This window comes from Piliocolobus tephrosceles, chromosome 9, assembly GCF_002776525.5.
Source record: "Piliocolobus tephrosceles isolate RC106 chromosome 9, ASM277652v3, whole genome shotgun sequence".
In the NCBI taxonomy this organism is placed as follows: domain Eukaryota; kingdom Metazoa; phylum Chordata; class Mammalia; order Primates; family Cercopithecidae; genus Piliocolobus; species Piliocolobus tephrosceles.
In genome coordinates, this window is record NC_045442.1 from 117427027 (window position 1) to 117445533 (window position 18507).

The following is an 18507-nucleotide window of genomic DNA, read 5'->3' on the forward strand; positions in this document are numbered from 1 at the left end:
GCCAGCTAACTCAATACTTGACTCTTTTCACCCCTCATAGTAGCAAAAGTCTCATGGAAGGAGGCGTGAGAGAGTGACTGTTCCTCACTTTGTCTTCCTGGTGTCTAATGTGCTATTCCCTACCCTTTAGACACCAAGAGGTCACTGTCCTTATCCATTACTCTTTAGGTTTTGTGATCAACTGTCTAAGTGGTAAACTGCCTAGAAGATGCTTATTTTCTATAATTCTTGAGAAAAGAATAAGGAAAGCGATGAAGAGAGGTTGGGAGTTAGACCAGTCCAGGTCACATGTTCGCCTGGTGAGCCCTGGTGACTTGCTCCAGCTACGTCACAGTGCGCAGGGGATCTGGTTGGCTGCTGTGCTGGGACGTCCTCTTCTGTAAGATGAAGGTGTGTACACACACACAGAGAAACACAAGAGACAGACACATACATAGAGATTGACAGAGATTCACAGAGACACACAGACACACACATAGATACATAATGACCCACACAAACACACAGACACAGCACACACATACATAGATGCACACACAGACACACAATGACACACAGACACATAATAGACAGACACACACATAGACACGAGACACACATACGCACAGACACATATGCACAGACACATAGAGGCGAAGACATACACAGTAGACACACACACACAGACACACAGAGACAAAGACATACACAGACAGAGACACACACACACACACACAGACACAGACACACAGAGGCTCAGAGATAGGCACACACATACATACACAAACATTAACATATGATAGACATACACACAGACACAGACTCACAAAGACAGATTCACAGACACACAGTAGACACACACACAGAGGCACATACATAGAGACTCACAGAGCCAGGCATACACGCACACACAGGCACATGTGGACATACATACACACACAGACACTCAGAGACACGCACATGCATACTTAGACACACATAGACACACAGACATGCACTCGCACAGACACACACACCTATGGTGAATTGCTCTGAGGTTTCTAAATCCCTTTGAAAAGCAAGGGCATTGTGCTCAGTGGCAGCCATGCCGCTTGCATGCATAGCCTCTCAGAGGCCATATGGGGAGCTGCCTTGTGGAACTCTGAATTAGTGATTTAAAGGCTAGGGAAGAGCCAGGCACAGTGGCTCACACCTGTAATCCCAGCACTTTGGGAGAGCAAGGCAGGTGGATCACCTGGGGTCAGGAGTTCGAGACTAGCCTGGCCAACATGGTGAAACCCCATCTCTACTAAAAATACAAAAATTAGTCGGGCATGGTGGTGGGAGCCTGTAATCCCAGACACTCGGGAGGCTGAGGCAGGAGAATCGCTTGAACCCAAGAGGTGGAGGTTGCAGTGAGCCGAGATCGCGTCATTGACTCCAGCCTGGGTGACAGAGCGAGATTGCCTCAATCCATCCATCAGTCAATTAATCAATAAAGGCTAGGGCAGAATCATGTAGATGATTGAAGATAATAGGGCCAGCAAAATCAGGCAGCACTGTCCAACAGCACCGTCACCCCAGGCTTCCATGGGCACAGAGACAGGCGTCTGCTGCTGGTGTCACCAGGCTCCGATTCCAGACTCCAGAGCAAGCCCCCCTAAGGAACACCACTCGTGCCCACAAATGGTAAAGATATCAGGGCAGCTTGAGTAGGTCCTGCTGTTCTCATGAATTCTTGTTTATATTCAGTCATTTTTCAAAAGAGCTTGTTATGGCACCTTTATACTCAAAAGATTCCCAGACCATAAGCTAAGTATATATATTTAACTTTTTTAATTGTTAAAGTCACATTATTTCATCATAGAATAAAACAATGCCTTTAGAACTGTCCCTATCTAGTCCATAATTACATGCTTTGGAGAAGAGTCTGTTTCACAGCCAAAGTCCCCAGAGGATGGAGAGCATTAGTTCAGGGCGCACACACTGAAACTAACTATGATATCTTGCATTTGTTTTTTCATGAAAGTACCGATGTAGTTAGCTAATGTGACTGGGAGCATCATTTTCTGCACATTGTTTGCTTTTTAATTTAATTTCTTCTTCACCCTCCCTCCCTTTCGCCCTCCCTCCCTTTCACCCCCCCTCCCTTTCCCCCCCCCCCCCTTCCCCCCCCCCTCCCTTTCACCCCCCCCTGCCTCCCTCTTTCCTTCCTCCCTTCCTTTCTTTCTTCTTATCTTCCTATCATCCTACCTTCCTTCCCCTCCCCTCCCTTCTCTTCCCTCTTAGATAAAACTTTCTGGTGATGGGGTTTTTGCAGAAAGGCAAGAATCTGTAGTACCCGTCTGCTTTTCATTACTGGGGTATAAAAATAAAGAAATGGTATACAGGAAGAAAATTATGCATCGTGTTTTGCCTTAGGGTCATTATTCATGGAGAAATGATAGAGCTATTCAAAAAAGAGTTTAAATTAAAATGGGCCAGGTGAGGTGGCTCACGCCTGTAATCCCACCACTTTGGGAGGCCGAGGCAGGATGATCACAGGAGGCCAGGAGCTTGAGATCAGCCTGGGTAATATAGAGAGACTCACCTAAAAATAAATAAATAAAGACTGCCTTATATTAATTAAACAAATCAATGCATAAATTCAAAGCAAAAGGAAAAAAGGTATTAAAAGAACATAATTTAGAGAAACAAAAATTTTTATCCTAAGGGTTTCATATTATCAGTGGTAGATAATGTCTTTGAATTACCACATCATGATAAGTAGAGGCAAAACTATCAGCCACATGCCATGCTCTTTATTATCCACTTTAAGTATGTTACCTCATTTAATCCTCACAACCTAGTGAGGTAGGTACTATTTCCATCTGACAGAACAAGAAATAAGTCAGAGGAGTTAATTAATTTGTCCGAGGCCACACAGAAAATGACACAGCCAAATTCAAACTGAGGTTACGTAGGACTGCAGGATGCTGTAGTAGATTAGTACATTTCACATTTCTACTTTTCTGATGGTATTAGTTAGGATTGAAGAGACAGATAATAAATAAACAAATGGAATGTAGAGAAGGCAAACATACCTTATAACTTACCATGATTCTTCAGGACTGTACAATCAAAATGACTTACAGATTAAACATGCTTCTTCTCTTAATTGTACAGCTAGGTCGTGGCTGCATTCTCCCCTCCCCCTTCTTTCCCTTCCAGCTTTGGAATCTCACCTTTTGGTATATAATTTATTGAATTGGGATTCAGATGCCCTTCTAAAATAATCAACAATCAAAACAATGTATGAAATTCCAATGGTTATGACATGTTTAATTGAAGGACTTTCCTTGGGTTAATTTCTACCTGTAGCTTACCCAACATGCATGCATGCATGTAGCTTACCCAATGTAGCAAGACCGTTTATAGGAAGTAACCCATCATGAGAAAAAAAAACAAAACAGGATAGCTTGACTTTACCTCCTTTTCCCTGCTTTCCTCCAAATCTTGGATGTTGGTATGAAATCCATCAGAAAAGTGTTCTTTCCAGCCATTTCAATCCCAGTCTAAACTTGGGACGCTTCCAAGGAAAATGCCTGGCTTTTTACAAATTGCCCACAAAAGTAGCAATTTCTCCAGTGCTGCTACAGAATGGGACTTTTTGCTTGACCATGTGGAAGCTCGTGGGTTCTCCAAGTTGTAAAGAGTTAAGAAAAGAGATGGGGTGTCTGGGGAATGTTGCATGGAAGGCTGCAGCCCTCTGCTCTTAGCTTTCTTACCCTGGAGGGGATCCCGGACTCGGTGATGCTTCTGGGTCTGAGGTCTTCCCTAGGTTCGGTTTGATCTGCCGAAGAGCCAGCCTCAGTGCACTGAGAAACAGGGATGTGCCCTTATCCGCATGCTGAGGTTTATTTTTACCTTGTCCGTGGTGAGTCCCCAGAGACAGGGAGAAAACATTTTAGGAGGGAGTTCGGAGCCTTTTGCTTATCCTTGAAGGAAAGCAGCCTCTGAGGATTAGTGAGGGTGGTGGTGAGGGAAGGTAGGGGGAGGAGAGTCAGAGGAATCAGAGTTATTTGGACTGCATTTTTTCCTTGCCTGATTAAATCTTACTGACACTGGCACTTTGTGTCACTAAAAGAACACAGCCCTGGATGTGGGGCCAGGGACCAGAGGGGTGGCGGCAGAGTCTGGGACTGGCATGGCCGCTGGGCTGCTTGGCTCTGAGGACCCGCCTTGGAGCTGGAACCTGACTTGCCGGGCGCTGAGGACCTGCCAAGGGGGTAACCTTCGAGTTCTGCAGCTGATGCTAACACCATGGTGCATCTCCAGGGCCGTCTATCAGGTGGGACCAGAAGCTCCTCTTGCGTTTCTTTGAAGCACGGGAAAGTGGCGGTGAATGCTGGGGAAGGGGGCATGAGCTACTGTCACATGCGTTCGGGACTCTGAAGCATGTTACATTTAACAGGGAGCAGTTAACGTGAACAGAGCCTCATCTAGGTGTCAAGCGTGCCATACGGTGCACCGCATGAAGTGCACTGTAGACATGATTTAATTCAGCTTTCAAAGCCACTCGATTGAGGAAGTGCCCATGTCACCATCTTGATGATTATTGTCACCATTTTGAGATGAGGTTATTGAAACTCAGAGAAGGATGTAAGTTGTTCAGAGTCACCCAGACAGAGCCTGGTGATTTCAACCGAAGTTTTCCTGGCCGCAAAGGCAAAGGATATTCCTTCCATAAGTCCATGCTCCTCTCACAACGGATGATTTATCAAACTGTGTGTGCATGTGTGTGTGTGTGCATGTGTGCGTGCGTGTGCATACGTATGTGTGCCTGTGAGTATGCATGTGTGTGAGCACGTGTGTGCATGTGTGCATGCGTGTGTATGTGAGTGTACCTATGTGTGTGTAACTGTGTGTTGGGGGTGGTGACAAGCTGATAAGGGGAGTGTGGTGTGTGGGGCAGGAGGCAAGGCGGGAAGATCCTCAGGTACCACCACTGAGCCTCCTTTCCTTTACATAGTGGCCTCTGGATTCAGACACACACCTCTCAACCCAAATATGAGAAAAGGAGAGAAACTTTCCTGAGAGAGAGTGGCACTTCTGAGTCAGTTAACTGGCGGTGGGTGCAGAGCACTTCAAAAAGCGGAGACAAGAGTGTCTGCCTTCTCCAGCTATGAGTCCAGTTAGGTGGCATTAAGCCACGTCCCTGCTGGCCACGGAGACTTCAGTCCTGACAGCCCCAGCCCTGCCTGAGAGTAGCCAGATTGCATGGGGAGTGGAGGGTGCAGGCAGTGTAGCAAGTGAAAGAATGTCCCTTGGCCTGGCTCTTGAAGGGGGATGTCGTTTGTTTTTCCTCCTCTGACGGGTGTTTGTAACCCAGTTTATTTCATTAAGTCGACTTGAGTGGTTTTGGCCCTCCCTCTATGAGCTGGCTCGTGACAATACTTGTAACCCAGCATGCACAGCTGGCCTTCGTATTTTTAGGTGTAATTTGGTGGTCTATAATCCCTTGATAAACCGCACTGGCTAAACCACCCGTCCCCTCGCTCCACCCCTCCTCCTGGAATGTGTGGACCTTCAGGAAAGGGAGGCTTCCTGGAAGATGTGCCTGAGGGTGTCAGGTTGATTTCACAGATGGGCACAGCCCCCCAGGACCCCTGCTCCTGCTTCTTCGCCTGTCCCTGGGCAGGCGAGGGGTATACACTTTACATGGCTTCTGAAGACTTTTCTAGAATTCTTGTGCTTGAAGGACACGTACCTAAAAACTTTAAACATCAAGTGTGTCTGTCATAGATCATATGTAAAAGAAACTTACAGAGAACTCCTTCCAAATTTGACAAGCATCTGAAAACTTTACATAAGATTTCCCATGACAGGTTGTGAATCTGAAAGAATCCTGGGGGAGAAAAAATCCCCAGCTGGGAGGTTCAAGCAGTAATGTGGCTGGTTTGTCCATCTGAAGCTTTTCTGAAACCGCGATTTAGAGTCAAAGTCCCCAAGCTGGGTATGTGGGGGTAATTACGTAGTCAAGATGATTCTGTCTTTGCAGTGATTACAAATGAGTTTTGAAGCCCCGGCTTCCGGCCTCCACCTGTCACTTTCTTTTCATCTCCTTCTTTTTTTGGTGGAGGAGGGAACAGGGTATTGCTCTGTCACCCAGGCTGGAGTGAAGTGGTGCAACCATGACTCATTGCAGCCTCGACCTCCCTGGGCTCAGGCGATCCTCCCACCTCAGCCTCCCAAGTAGCTGGGACCATGTCACCATGACCAGCTAATTTAAAAAAAAATTTTGTAGAGACGGGGGTCTCACTATGTTGGCCAGGCCAGTCTTGAACTCCTGTCCTCAAGTGATCCTCCTGCCTAAGCCTCCCAAAGCACTAGGATTACAGGTGTCAGCGCCCATACCTGGCACTCTTTGTCTTTTAAATCAACTAAGCAGGGTGGGCTAGCCCTGCCTCAGGGAACTTTTTCAGGATTTTCATTAACGTCCTAGGTATACTGAAAAGAGTGCTGAATGATTGGCCACCAGGCCTGGAAAAAGAATACATTTCCTGCTCAAGCATGACTCAGTTCAACTCCGCAGACAGGTCCTGAGCAGTAGATAGGTGCCTGGCCCTGTCGTGGGTGTTTGGGACTAAAAGGCTAACCATGCCTCGTGCTTCTCTGTGGTCTCTGGCCAAGCCAGGCCCTTGAGGGCAGACATGGCCAACCCAGGCATCTGGGAGGTAATCCCCACAGGTGGGTCTGGAAGGCAGCCAGGATGGCAAGTCTAAACCAATTCACCAACCTGGGAGGCTCGGTGGACAAGGACCCGTTAGCAGCCTGCAGAGCCAGGCCGAGGGGGCCGGGAAAAGAAGAGGCGGCCCAGAACAAGACCAGGCTGGGGTGGTCTGCAGGAGGTCTAAGATTACCAGCCCACGGTCAGCATTTACCTTCTCTAGCCCTCCTTTCTACTGTCCAGCAGGGGTGCTTTAAAGGCACATCTGCAATGATACACAGGCCGTTTCCCATTCTTCACAGTCTCACAGGAAAGAGCCAAGAACACGAGAATTGCATTTCAACAAATAGAGGCTTTGAGAAAAGTGCAGAGAGCAGCTACCTTTGCTCAGGAAAAACTTCACTGTCCCCCCCCCCAAAAAAATCTGTTAGTCATCCTAGCCTTTGCTTTCTCCATTACAGAATGGGAATGATAGCTTCATAGCGTTGTAGGGCTCAAGCAAGCGATGGAGCCGGGTGCAGTGGCTCACGCCTGTAATCCTAGCACTTTAGGAGGCCAACGCGGGCGGATCACCTGAGGTCGTGAGTTTAAAACCAGCCTGACCAACATGGAGAAACCCCATCTCTACTAAAAATACAAAAAACTAGTCGGGCATAGTGTCACATGCTTGTAATCCCAGGTACTTGGGAGGCTGAGGCAGGAGAATCGCTTGAACCCGGGAGGTGGAGGTTGCGGTGAGCTGAGATCGGGCCATTGCACTCCAGCCTGGGTGAGAAGAGCGAGACTCCGTCTCAAAAAAATAAAATAAGCGATGGATGTGAAAGTGTGTCGCAAAGACTAAAAAACATACAAATGGGAAATGTTGTTGCTTTTGTTGAAATATTGTATTTTTGCTGTTTTTGATCTTGGGAAAGACTCATCTTCAGTGTATCTATTTATTAGTGATATGGTGATTAATGGCCATTTTAATGTATTTTTTTTTAAGCAGTACTTTTTTGTAGTTTGCGGTGTCTCCATTGGCTAAGGCGATGGCTGATGGCTCTGGATGAGTTCAGCTGGGGAACTTTTTAAAAACACCCATACTCAGTCCTGACTCCCAGCTGTTCTGATTTAGTTGATCGGGGCTTAGTTGTTGGGATGGTCTAAGGGTTTTTGATTCTAACGTGCTGTCCACCTGGAGTGACTGAGCTGAAGGGGCCTCATTCTGCACACAGTAAAAGGCAGCATCAGGATCACTGGGGAGACGCTTTAAATATGTATAAAACGTCATAAGCACCCCCGCTGAAGTGCAGTGGTGCAATCGTGGCTCACTGCAACCTCAACCTCCTGGGCTCTAGGGATCTTCTACCTCAGCCTGCCAAAGAGTTTTGGCCACAGGCATGCGCCACCACGCCCAGCTAATTTTCATATTTTTTGTAAAGATGGGGTTTCGCCATGTTGTCCAGACTGGTCTCAAACTCCTGAGCTCAAGTCACCAGCCGGTGCCATCCTCCCAAAGTGCTGGGATTATAGCGGTGAGCCACTGCGCTCAGCCTACACAATCTGTATTCTTAACACGTGATTCCTGATGTTAGCAGGAACTAATGACAGAGGACAAAAAGTCGTATGTGGCACCTGACAAACGAGGGTGTGGCAATGACTTGACAAGACGACCATGAGGACTGACTCAGATCATTCAAATTAAGCCCATGGCTTGGCCTATCTGAGGCAACCAACCCATGTTAGCTGTTTTTTTGTTTGTTTGGTTTGTTTTGTTTTAATTTCTTATTTCCATAGGTTATTGGGGAACACGTGGTGTTAGTTATATGAGTAAGTTCTTTACTGGTGGTTTATGAGATTTCGGTGCACCCCTCACCCAAGCAGTATACACTGCACCCAATTTGTAGTCTATTATCCTTCACCTACTTCCCATTTCCCCGAGTCCCCAAAGTCCATTGGTCATTCTTATGCCTTTGCATCCTCATAGCTTAGCTCCCACTCATGAGTGAGAACACACGATGTTTGGTTTTCCATTCCCGAGTTACTTCACTTAGAATAATAGTCTTCAGTCTCATCCAGATCGCTGAGAATGCCGTTAATTCATTCCTTTTTATGGCTAAGTAACATTCCATCATATGTATATACCACAGTTTCTTTATCCACTCATTGATTGATGGGCATTTGGGTTGGTTCCACATTTTCACAATTGCAAATTGTCCTGCTATAAACATGCGTGTGCAAGTATATTTTTCGTATAATGACTTCTGTTTTTATTATCATGAGAAAGAATGTGATCACTCCAGGTCACACGCAGAGGCAGGATGTGGCTGTGGTGTGCTACTCAGCACAGGGGTCCCCTTCTCTGAACAGCACTCAGCCCCGACCCTGGAGGGAAACTTCTGTCCGATCCAGATTTCCATCTCACTCCCAGAACCATGGCTGTGGGTGAGTGGCAGCCCCCTGCACATCTCCAGTCTCTTCTCAACAGGGACTTTTGTTTTTCCAAGCTTCTTTTACGTATGACTTCTTTATCACGTTACCCTCCCAAACCAGGGTTAATGGTAGGGCCTGCAGCTTCTATTAGGTTAGTACAAAAGTCACTGCAGTTTTTGCCATTACTTTTAATTACAGCAAAAACCACAATTACTTTTGCACCAACCTGATGTAATTGGGGGTAGGGGAGACTTAAAAGGAAAATCATTAAAAATTATACAAACTTACACTTTGGGAGGCCAAGACGGGCAGATCACCTGAGGTCAGGAGTTCGAGACCAGCTTGGCAAACATGGTGAAACCCTGTCTCTACTAAAAATACAAAAAAATTAGCCGGGCATGGTGGCGGGCACCTGTAATCCCAGCTACTGAGGAGGCTGAGGCAGGAGAATCGCTTGAACCCGGGAGGTCAGGAGTTCGAGAGGTTGCAGTGAGCCGAGATGGCACCACTGTACTCCAATCTGGGCAACAAGAGCGAAACTCTCTCTCAAAAAAAAAAAAAAAACAAAATTATACAAACTTAGATATGAAAGAAAAAGTCACAAGTTACAAATGTAAGAAAGCTGACAATTATGAGAAGCATCACAAAATTCAGAAAAGGAACGTGTGTTTATTAATTAACCTACCAACATCCCTATTATCCTCTTCTTCCTACCTATTTTGGTTGCCTACTCTTTGATCTCTTCTTCACAAGATAATGATTTTATAACATTTTCTACAGAGAGAGAAGAGAAAGCTAAGTCTGTCTTTCCCATGGTATGGCTGATCAAAATTTGTCCTTTCATTACTGAAAGAAAGAAAGGTTTTTTTCCAGTTCATAACTTGTCATTGGAAATACTGTGCAGATGTTTAGAATTATTGAAGAACTTGGGGAGACTTCTTACAAGTTTCTTTTTATATGATCGATTGCAGAACATGCTGTTGAGAGTAAGATTATAGGTGTATGTCGTCTAAACACAGGGATTGCAGGAACATCCAATTATATTCTAGTTCCTTCAGTAAAGAAAACATTGTATAGTGCTTTTGTAATTCTGTGTCCTATATATTAAACATACTCCTGACAGTGGGAACACTTCCGCCTGTGACCAGGAGGTATGAGAATGGAACTCTCCACTTACTATCTTATCAGTCTGAGGATTGGAAGATTCCTCTACAGATGGGTTTCTGGCTCTTGGCATTTTAAATCTTCTTTCTCTTCTGCTAGCCACATACCTTCACAGCCTGGTGCCATAAGATGCAGCCATATCTTGATAAGATCTCTAGTCCTTCATGAACAACGTGGGTGAGTCGGCTTTTAGGGGTGAGGGTTCTTGCTGGAAGCCATTTCTACGCTGGTGCAGCTCACCGTAACTTGATTACAGATGGCAATGTCTGTGGACTTCACATATATTCCTGACTCCCAAACTGAATTTATCCTGACCATTCTTCTCCTTAGCTGAATTCAAAAAAAAAAAAAAAATGCCCAGTGGTCATTCCAATGTTACCTGAGCAAAAGAAGAAATTTGACAGAGGGGGAAAGTCAACATAGAAAGAGGCATTAATTGGCCGGGCGAGGTGGCTCATGCCTGTAATCCCAGCACTTTGGGAGGCTGAGGTGGGCAGGTCATGAGGTCAAGAAATCAAGACCATCCTGGCCAACATGGTGAAACCCCGTCTCTACTAAAAATACAAAAATTAGCTGGCCGTGGTGGGCACCACCAGGTGGTGGGCACCTGTAGGCCCAGCTATGTGGGAGGCTGAGGCAGGAGAATCACTTGAACCAGGGAGGCAGAGGTTGCAGTGAGCCGAGATCACACCATTGCACCACTTCCAGCCTGGTGACAGAGCAAAACTCCATCTCAAAAAAATAAAAAAGAGGCATTAGTTGTAACTGATGACAATTAAAATACCTCAGTTTTGCAAACAATGAATGCATGAACATCTTGCTAGAAATTGTCTCAGAGACTTGCAAGATCCCATGAAACGAGGAACCCTGAAGTTTAAGCTTCATTAGTTTCGTGACAAATCGAGTTCTGTCCTCTCTATTGCCTCGCCACCGACCCCCACCCTGCCTCCAGCTCCACACCGCTCCTGGCTGTGCAGTAAAACTATAGGAAAAACAAAATAAATAAGACCAACAATCTGAATTATTGGCTTACCATAAATTGCTTCTGGCCCCAAAGATGTAAAACACATATGTATGGCATATGTAAACCTGTTTTAAATTTTTCTTTTTAAGTTGGAAGTCATTCGTTGGTTAATGGGCAGGGGGATTGTATTTTTTTTTTTTTTTTTTGGTGTTTTTGTTTTGTTTTGCTTTTTTTTTTTCTTTTTTTTTTTTTTTTGGTCTATTTGTAGAAACTGCATCCTTCATCAGAGTCATCAGAGTTGTAGACTTTGTTCCTGTTTTTTATTTTCTAATGCCTGTTGACAAAGCACCAACAAGATAACACGCCTGGTCCTCTCCTCTCCCTGTTTCTGGGATGGCTGTGCTGAGGGTCACAGGGTACATCCCACCTTCCTCCAAGCATGAATGCCCTTGAATGTTACATGGTTTTACAGTTATCAGTGGTTCACCCATCACTGCTGCTTCTAGAAAGGAAATATGGACCAGTGGCTAGAGTGAACATCCATGTGTTAGGAGTTTGAGAAGGGTCCTTTTCCTAATCTGCATAGCAGTTCTAACCTGATGCTTTAACACGGGCTGTCTGGAGACCACAGAGCCAGGCCTGCAATGACCTATAGATACTGAATTTCTCACACACTCTGTAAGAAAAACAAGTGAGCTAATATGTGAGATCACCTACCAACCTAGAGTAGGGTTTGTAATTACATAGAACACTTTGTGTGTTTTCTTCTTTGTAGAAAATATGCTTCTGAAACGGAGAAATTCTAGAATAATGATTTTGAAAATGCATCTCTATCAACTGTCCACATGATTAGTTATAGTGACATCAATGATCCATTCTCCTAATAAAGAACAGCTCCTCTAAAATGAGATTGGGTTTTCAATGATTCGTTTTTATCTTCACAAACAACTCATACAACCAATCTGGGACTGATGGATTCTGCCATGACCCAACCAAACGTTTCCACATGTGGAAAGTTGGACTTTGATTCTCAATTTGCTGTTTTTGCTGTTCCCCTTTCATCATTCCGTTATGGCAATGTATGTTTTAAAGAGTGATGCCCTGCATATTATTTAATGCCTACATATGGTGTGGGCTTGGCCTTTTCTCTGATGATCTACATGTGTGGTTAAAAAAAAAAAAGAGGCTTGCACCTTAGCAAATCTATTAAATTTCTCTGTCAAGTCTGCACATTTGTTTGTTTTTAGTTTTTTTGGGGGCTTTCGTTAAGGCCCTAGGTACCTGTCAGTAAAGGAAGATGTGTTTGCATTTCTACCGATGTGCTTCCATTTCACTCACCCTGTCGTTTGCAACCGTACTTTCTTAAATTGACACAGAAACATATTTTTTCTCACTTCTTACATTTTCAAATGGTTCTTCCTTGATGTGGATAGTATTTGCAAACAACCTAGCAGCTCAATTGTTACTTTGTTCATAAAATATTCTTGAATCTGACATGACATGGGGGATATTTTCATTCTCCTTGAAAGCACTTTTCTTTGTTCCAGTGAGTAAATAATACTTTGTTTGGAGGTTTACAATTAGCTGCCAGTTTTTGCATCAGCCACCAGTAATTTGGGTTCTGTCTCTCCCGCCATATGTTAATCCACCACCAAAGCATTGTGGGAATCAACTCAAAATTTGAGCTTTTGATCAATAGCCAACTACCTTTGAACACTGAGGGCTTCTAAAGGTCTACTTAGGTGGAGCTCAGGAATAGTAATCCCACTGGAAGGAGAACAGCCAGGGTTTTACTTAAATTGTGTTTGTTTTGGAGTCTCCTGTGGTGGAACTGATTGGAGATGATCAGGAATCTAATTGCTCTGCTATTCCCTTGAAAAAATGCATATTTCACTAAATAGAGAGTCTATTTGCTTACCATTCTCAAAAGGTTCTAGTCTTCACAAATGGGTGTCTTTTCAAAATTTCATCATGTAAGAGACAAGTTTTGACACCAAAAAAACTATATAGATGCATATCTTTTTGAAATGTTCAGAGTATATTTCCAAATGCATTTTATTATTTTTGATTCTCAGTACCCTTGGGGTAAGTACTGTCATCTTCATTTTTATAAATAACAGTATTGTAACGAGACTCAGAGAAGTTAGTGGCTGGTCTCCTCTGGGGAGAGATCTCAACAGCCACACTGTAGACATTTGTTCTGGGGCAATGATCAGCTGCAGAAGAAATGGTGTATTCGGAGTAGTCTCTTTCAACAAAGTCATTTGGAAGAAGATGGCTAGTAGCAGCTGCAGAAGCTGAGTGGCTAAGTTCCTCTACTTCTCCATTAATTAAATGAAGATTCATTCATTCATTCATTCATTCATTCATTCATTCATGTGTTTGTTCATTCATCTAACAACTAATTAATGAACACCCTCTATGTACCAGACATTGAGCTAAGTTCTGGAGGTAGAATGGTAAATTCATTCATTCATTCATGTCTTTGTTCAATCATCTAACAAATAATTAATGAACACCCTCTATGTGCCAGACATTGAGCTAAGCTCTAGAGATATAATGGTAAACCAAAAAATATATATATATATGATTGCATATTCTTATAAAGGTGGAAATCTAACATCATTTACTCAGCAGCATTAATATAATGATTAGACAGTTTCAAGTCAAATTAAAATTGGAGGTCAATGCTTTGAGGACAAGGCACCTGGAAACCTAAGAGGGACCTTGCCTTTTCTGTGATGTTGGGGAAAGCTATTTGAGGGGCACTATTTGGTCAGAGGTCTTAAAGATAAGTAGGAATTAACTAGGCTGAGGTGGTGGGAGGTGGACAGGCAGAAGTCACATTTGGTATCAAACCTAAGTTGATGTGACAGATGGGAGGACAAGAGCTCTGAACCATCAGTGGCCTTATTTAATAAGCATCATGTGTTTAAAATCATTTACAATGATGTAGCCTATACAGCTTGGCCACTGGCCCTCTCTACTAAGCACTGTCGTACCCACCACTGGCCCTTTTGAAAACCAGCTGGTCTGTTTTGGAAGCCTCACCACCCAGCATCAGATGGAAATTTTCTTCATTCTCAAGGGTATGAGCTCATCACCACACCAGATGGGTTTCCAGTGAATGACTGTCCTGCAATCTGATTATTTTCATGTCGTGTTAACTCCCTTTGAAAAATGGAAAGAGGATATGGGGGTGTCTTTCTCATCTTTGTAAGTTGGAGGAGAATTTCCTAGATGTGGCCGCATCCTCTGCAGATTGAGAGAGAGCATACCATTTGGAAGGAGACATAAATTCTGGCTAAAGAGCCACTTACAATCATGTTTTAACTGTGCTCAATCCATTTTTACCATAGGGGTCATCAGTTAAAGTAACTTTAGCTTCTGCAGTGGGTAACTTGGAAATCTCAGTGATTTAACACAAGAGAAATGTATTTCTTACTCATAAAAAGTTAAACATGCTCTGGTAGGTAGACAGCCTTCCGTAGGATCATTCGATGTCATCTTGTGACTCTGCCCTCTGGGTCTCAGTGTCCTCTTCACTTAAAAAAAAAAAAAAAAAAAAAAAAAAAAAAAAAGGAGGGCAGAGAATGGAAGAGCTCTGGTGAGAGATTTTTACGGGTCAGACCAAGAAGAAGTGGGTCTCCCCTTCTTCTTATTGGCCAGAACTTGGTCACATGACCACACACCCAACTCCCACACAGACTGGGAAGTGCAGGTGGGTTGGGCTGCCAGTCAGCCCATCCCAGACAGTCAGCTTAGCATGATATTAGAAGCACGTGTCCTGAAGTCCATGAATTATATATAAGTCCCTACTCCAAGAGGGTAAGTCTGAGTACAAATCACTTCCCCTTTGGAGCCCAAATCCTCTCATCGATAACATAACAATAACATTATTTGCCACATAGTGTTATCCTCAGGAATGAATGAGACTATATATATAAAGTACGTAGACCAAACCTGAGAAATAGTACAGGTCCAATCAATGTTTAGCCACAGTTATCAATTTATTCCCGGGCTACAAAATCAAAGCAAATCTCGAAATGCTTGATCTTTCTGTGTCACCTGAGAAATGATGAGTACAGAACAATATTCCTTAATGTCTCAAAAAATTAAAGCGTCCATTTCCAAAATAAGTGTAGGATTGTTACTATTATCATAACTGTGGTGAGTTTCCTTTAAGTTTCCAGAGGAAATTCAATGAAGGCTTTTGACAAACAATTTTGTCAGGAAACAAGCTGCCACCAAAGATTCTAGTCAGGCAACGTTGGCGTCTTGGGTAGCAGATACCTCCTGGGGCTCATAGAAAAGTGAAGTTCACACTGTTAGTGGTTCCTAGAAATCTAAAAAGGCCTCTATTCTCTCCTCCCTCCAATCCTGGATCCAAAGGCGGGGGCTGCCCCTCCTACACCATGCGGCTTTGTTTATGCTTCCCAAGGCAAGCATTTTGTGATTTCCCTGTTCTGGGGCAGCCACAGTGCCTTTTCCACAGCATCTACTGGTCTGGGCCAAATAACCTGCGGTTCAAGTTCTCTCTTGGCCAAATAGAGAGCACGAGGATGCCCCCAAGCATTTGCAGAGAGAGGGGAAGTGCCTGTTGATACTCAGCCCTGGGGGGCAAATTGCAGCTGACCCAGTATTGCAGGGCTCTGATCCAGGAATGGCAGCAGAAGGGCAGTAAGTGCCAGCTCCCACAGTGCTCCCGGGTGGAAACTGAGTACATGCATGAACTTGGCGTGGCCTCATTTTCACGACCGTGTTATATCTGGTTTGTCTCCCAAGCTCATGAAGCGGGTAAACCCATGAAAAAATAAGCTCAGCCATCATAACACAACCTGGCCATTATCTAAAAAACCCTCCTCTAAAAGGTCTTTGAAGAATAGTGAACCTGTCACCTGATGATTACAAATCTAAAAAAAAAACAAAAAACAAAAAACTGTGATTTTTTTTTTTTTTTTTTTTTTTTGTGAGACAGAGTCTTGCTCTGTCACCTGGAGTGGAGTGCAGTGGCACAATCTCGGCTCACTGCAACCTCTGTCTCCCAGGTTCAAGCAATTCTTCTGCCTCAGCCTCCTAAGTAGCTGGGGCTACAGGTGCGTGCCACCATGCCTGGCTAATTTTTATATTTTTAGTAGAGACAGGGTTTCACCATATTGGCCAGGTTGGTCTCGAACTCCTGATCCGCCCGCCTCGGCCTCCCAAAGTGTTGGGATTACAGGTATGAGCCACCGCACGCAGCCCACTCACAGCTTTTGAGTATGGATAGACATTCTCTAATTATCATTGTTGCAGGGAGAGGGGACTTTTATTGAGAAGGGATTCTCATAATTGCAAGTGCCCATTGCTAAGAATCCCAGCCAAGGCTGTCCAATAAAATTCCCATATTTAAGCCATTCCATAGAATAAAATAGAGTGCTGGGGAAAATTGTTAACTTAGTCCAGTGCAATCCCTTCTCTTCCATCAAGACTACATCTCAACCATCCAAAGAAACTACCAGTCTAGACTGGTTATAATTGTAAAAAGCAGAATAGGCTGGGCACAATGACTCATGCCTGTAATCCCAGCACTTTGGGAGGCCGAGGTGGGTGGATCACCTGAGGTCAGGAGTTTGAGACCAGCCTGGCCAACATGGCGAAACCCCATCTCTACTAAAAATGCAAAAAATTTAGCTGGGCATGGTGGTGTGTGCCTGTAATCCCAGCTACTTGGGAGGCTGAGGCAGGAGAATCACTTGAACCCAGGAAGGGGAGGTTGCAGGGAGCCAAGATCACACCACTGCACTCCAGCCTGGGTGACAGAGCAAGGCTCCATCTCAAAAACAAACAAATAAAAGCAGAATAAACAAATGGTGTTTATTTAGTTCTGTTTCAGTTGCTTTACATACATACTAATTCTCCCAATTAGTATGCATGTGAATTCTCCCAATTAACTGATTAATTACCCCATTTTATGGATAAGAAAATGGAGGCTTGGTCACACACCCCAAGATCACAGAGAGGCCGGGTCTGAGCCGGCTCTTAATCACTGTGTGTAGTAATTGTACGAAACACTGGTTCACCTACCATTGTGTTAACCACCTCCCACCAGAGTTCCTTCCTTTTTCCCTCCCTTACCCTTGCAGCCATTTGGGCAAAGACTCTCTCAGTGTCGGTCCCGGTCCTGATGAGGTCAGCACCGTGTTGGCGAATTTGATAATGCTTAAAATACAGTCAGCTGGTTGCCTTCTTTTGTCGTATAAAACTGTCTATCTTCAGTTTCTTTGTCGTGTTTGGGATTGAAAGATAAAAACAGCTCTTGCTCACTCACTGAAGTCTTGTGAAATAGCCCATTTAGCCTTTCAGATCAGATTCTATGGCTTTGGACTAAGAAGTTCTTGATGAATAACAGCGGACGTTTATTTAATGCTCAACGCACACGCACTTCACATGTACAGGTTTCATCCTCAAGGCAACCAGATGAGGGGATATCTTACTGTCCAATTTTATGCATGAGGAAACTGAGTCACAGGGAGCTTTAAACCATTTGCCGAAGATCACTCAACTAGTGATTGTAGAGAAGAATTCAAACCCAGTTTGACTTCAGAGTCCAGGGTTCAGAGTCCTGCCAAGCACCAGGCAATATTGTCCATACTAGGAGGTCAGTATGAGAAACCTGCTGACTACCAAGGTATTTTTGTGGAATCCTCACATCGTCTCCTTCCTCTTTCAGCTGACGTTGCTTGTTCACCATTTCTACAGTCATGTTCCTCAGAACGTCAAATATCCTCCTTTCATTTCATTGGTACTTTAGTCATCAAATAGATTGGGGACGGGGAGGCATGGTGACTGGAATACTATAGCTCTGGAGCTGAATCTTTCTCTGTTTTTTGTTTTGTTGTTGTTTGTTTTGTTTTGCTTTTGAGACAGAGTCTTGCTCTGTCGCCCAGGCTGGAGTGCAGTGGTTTGATCTCAGCTCACTGCAACCTCCACCTCCCAGGTTCAAGTGATTCTCCTGCCTCAGCCTCCTAAGTGGCTGGGACCACAGGTGTGCACCACCACGTCCGGCTAATTTTTGTATTTTTAGTAGAGACAGGGTTTCATCATGTTGGCCAGGCTGGTCTCAAACTCCTGGCCTCAAGTGGTCTGCCTGCCTTGGCCTCCCAAAGTGCTGAGATTATAGGCATGAGCTACCACGGCCCATAGAAGGTGAATCTTAGTTTCAGCAGCTACTAGCTGTGTGTTCACGATCCTGCTATGTAACTTCAGCTTGCTTTGCTGTAAAATGGGGATAATAAGACCTCAACATTTTGTTGTGATG

General features: G+C 44.3%; 1 protein-coding gene across 1 annotated transcript in view; it reads left to right on the forward strand.

Moving 5' to 3' along the window:
• The first annotated feature begins 3575 nt into the window (after positions 1-3575).
• The window catches only part of FRMD4A (FERM domain containing 4A), a 333243-nt gene continuing 318311 nt past the window's right edge, over positions 3576-18507 (forward strand). Inside the window, exon 1 of the mRNA XM_026454815.1 lies at positions 3576-4288. Within this exon, the coding sequence (XP_026310600.1) occupies positions 4145-4288 (144 nt within the window). The 5' untranslated portion in view covers positions 3576-4144. The remainder of the gene's footprint in view (positions 4289-18507) is intronic.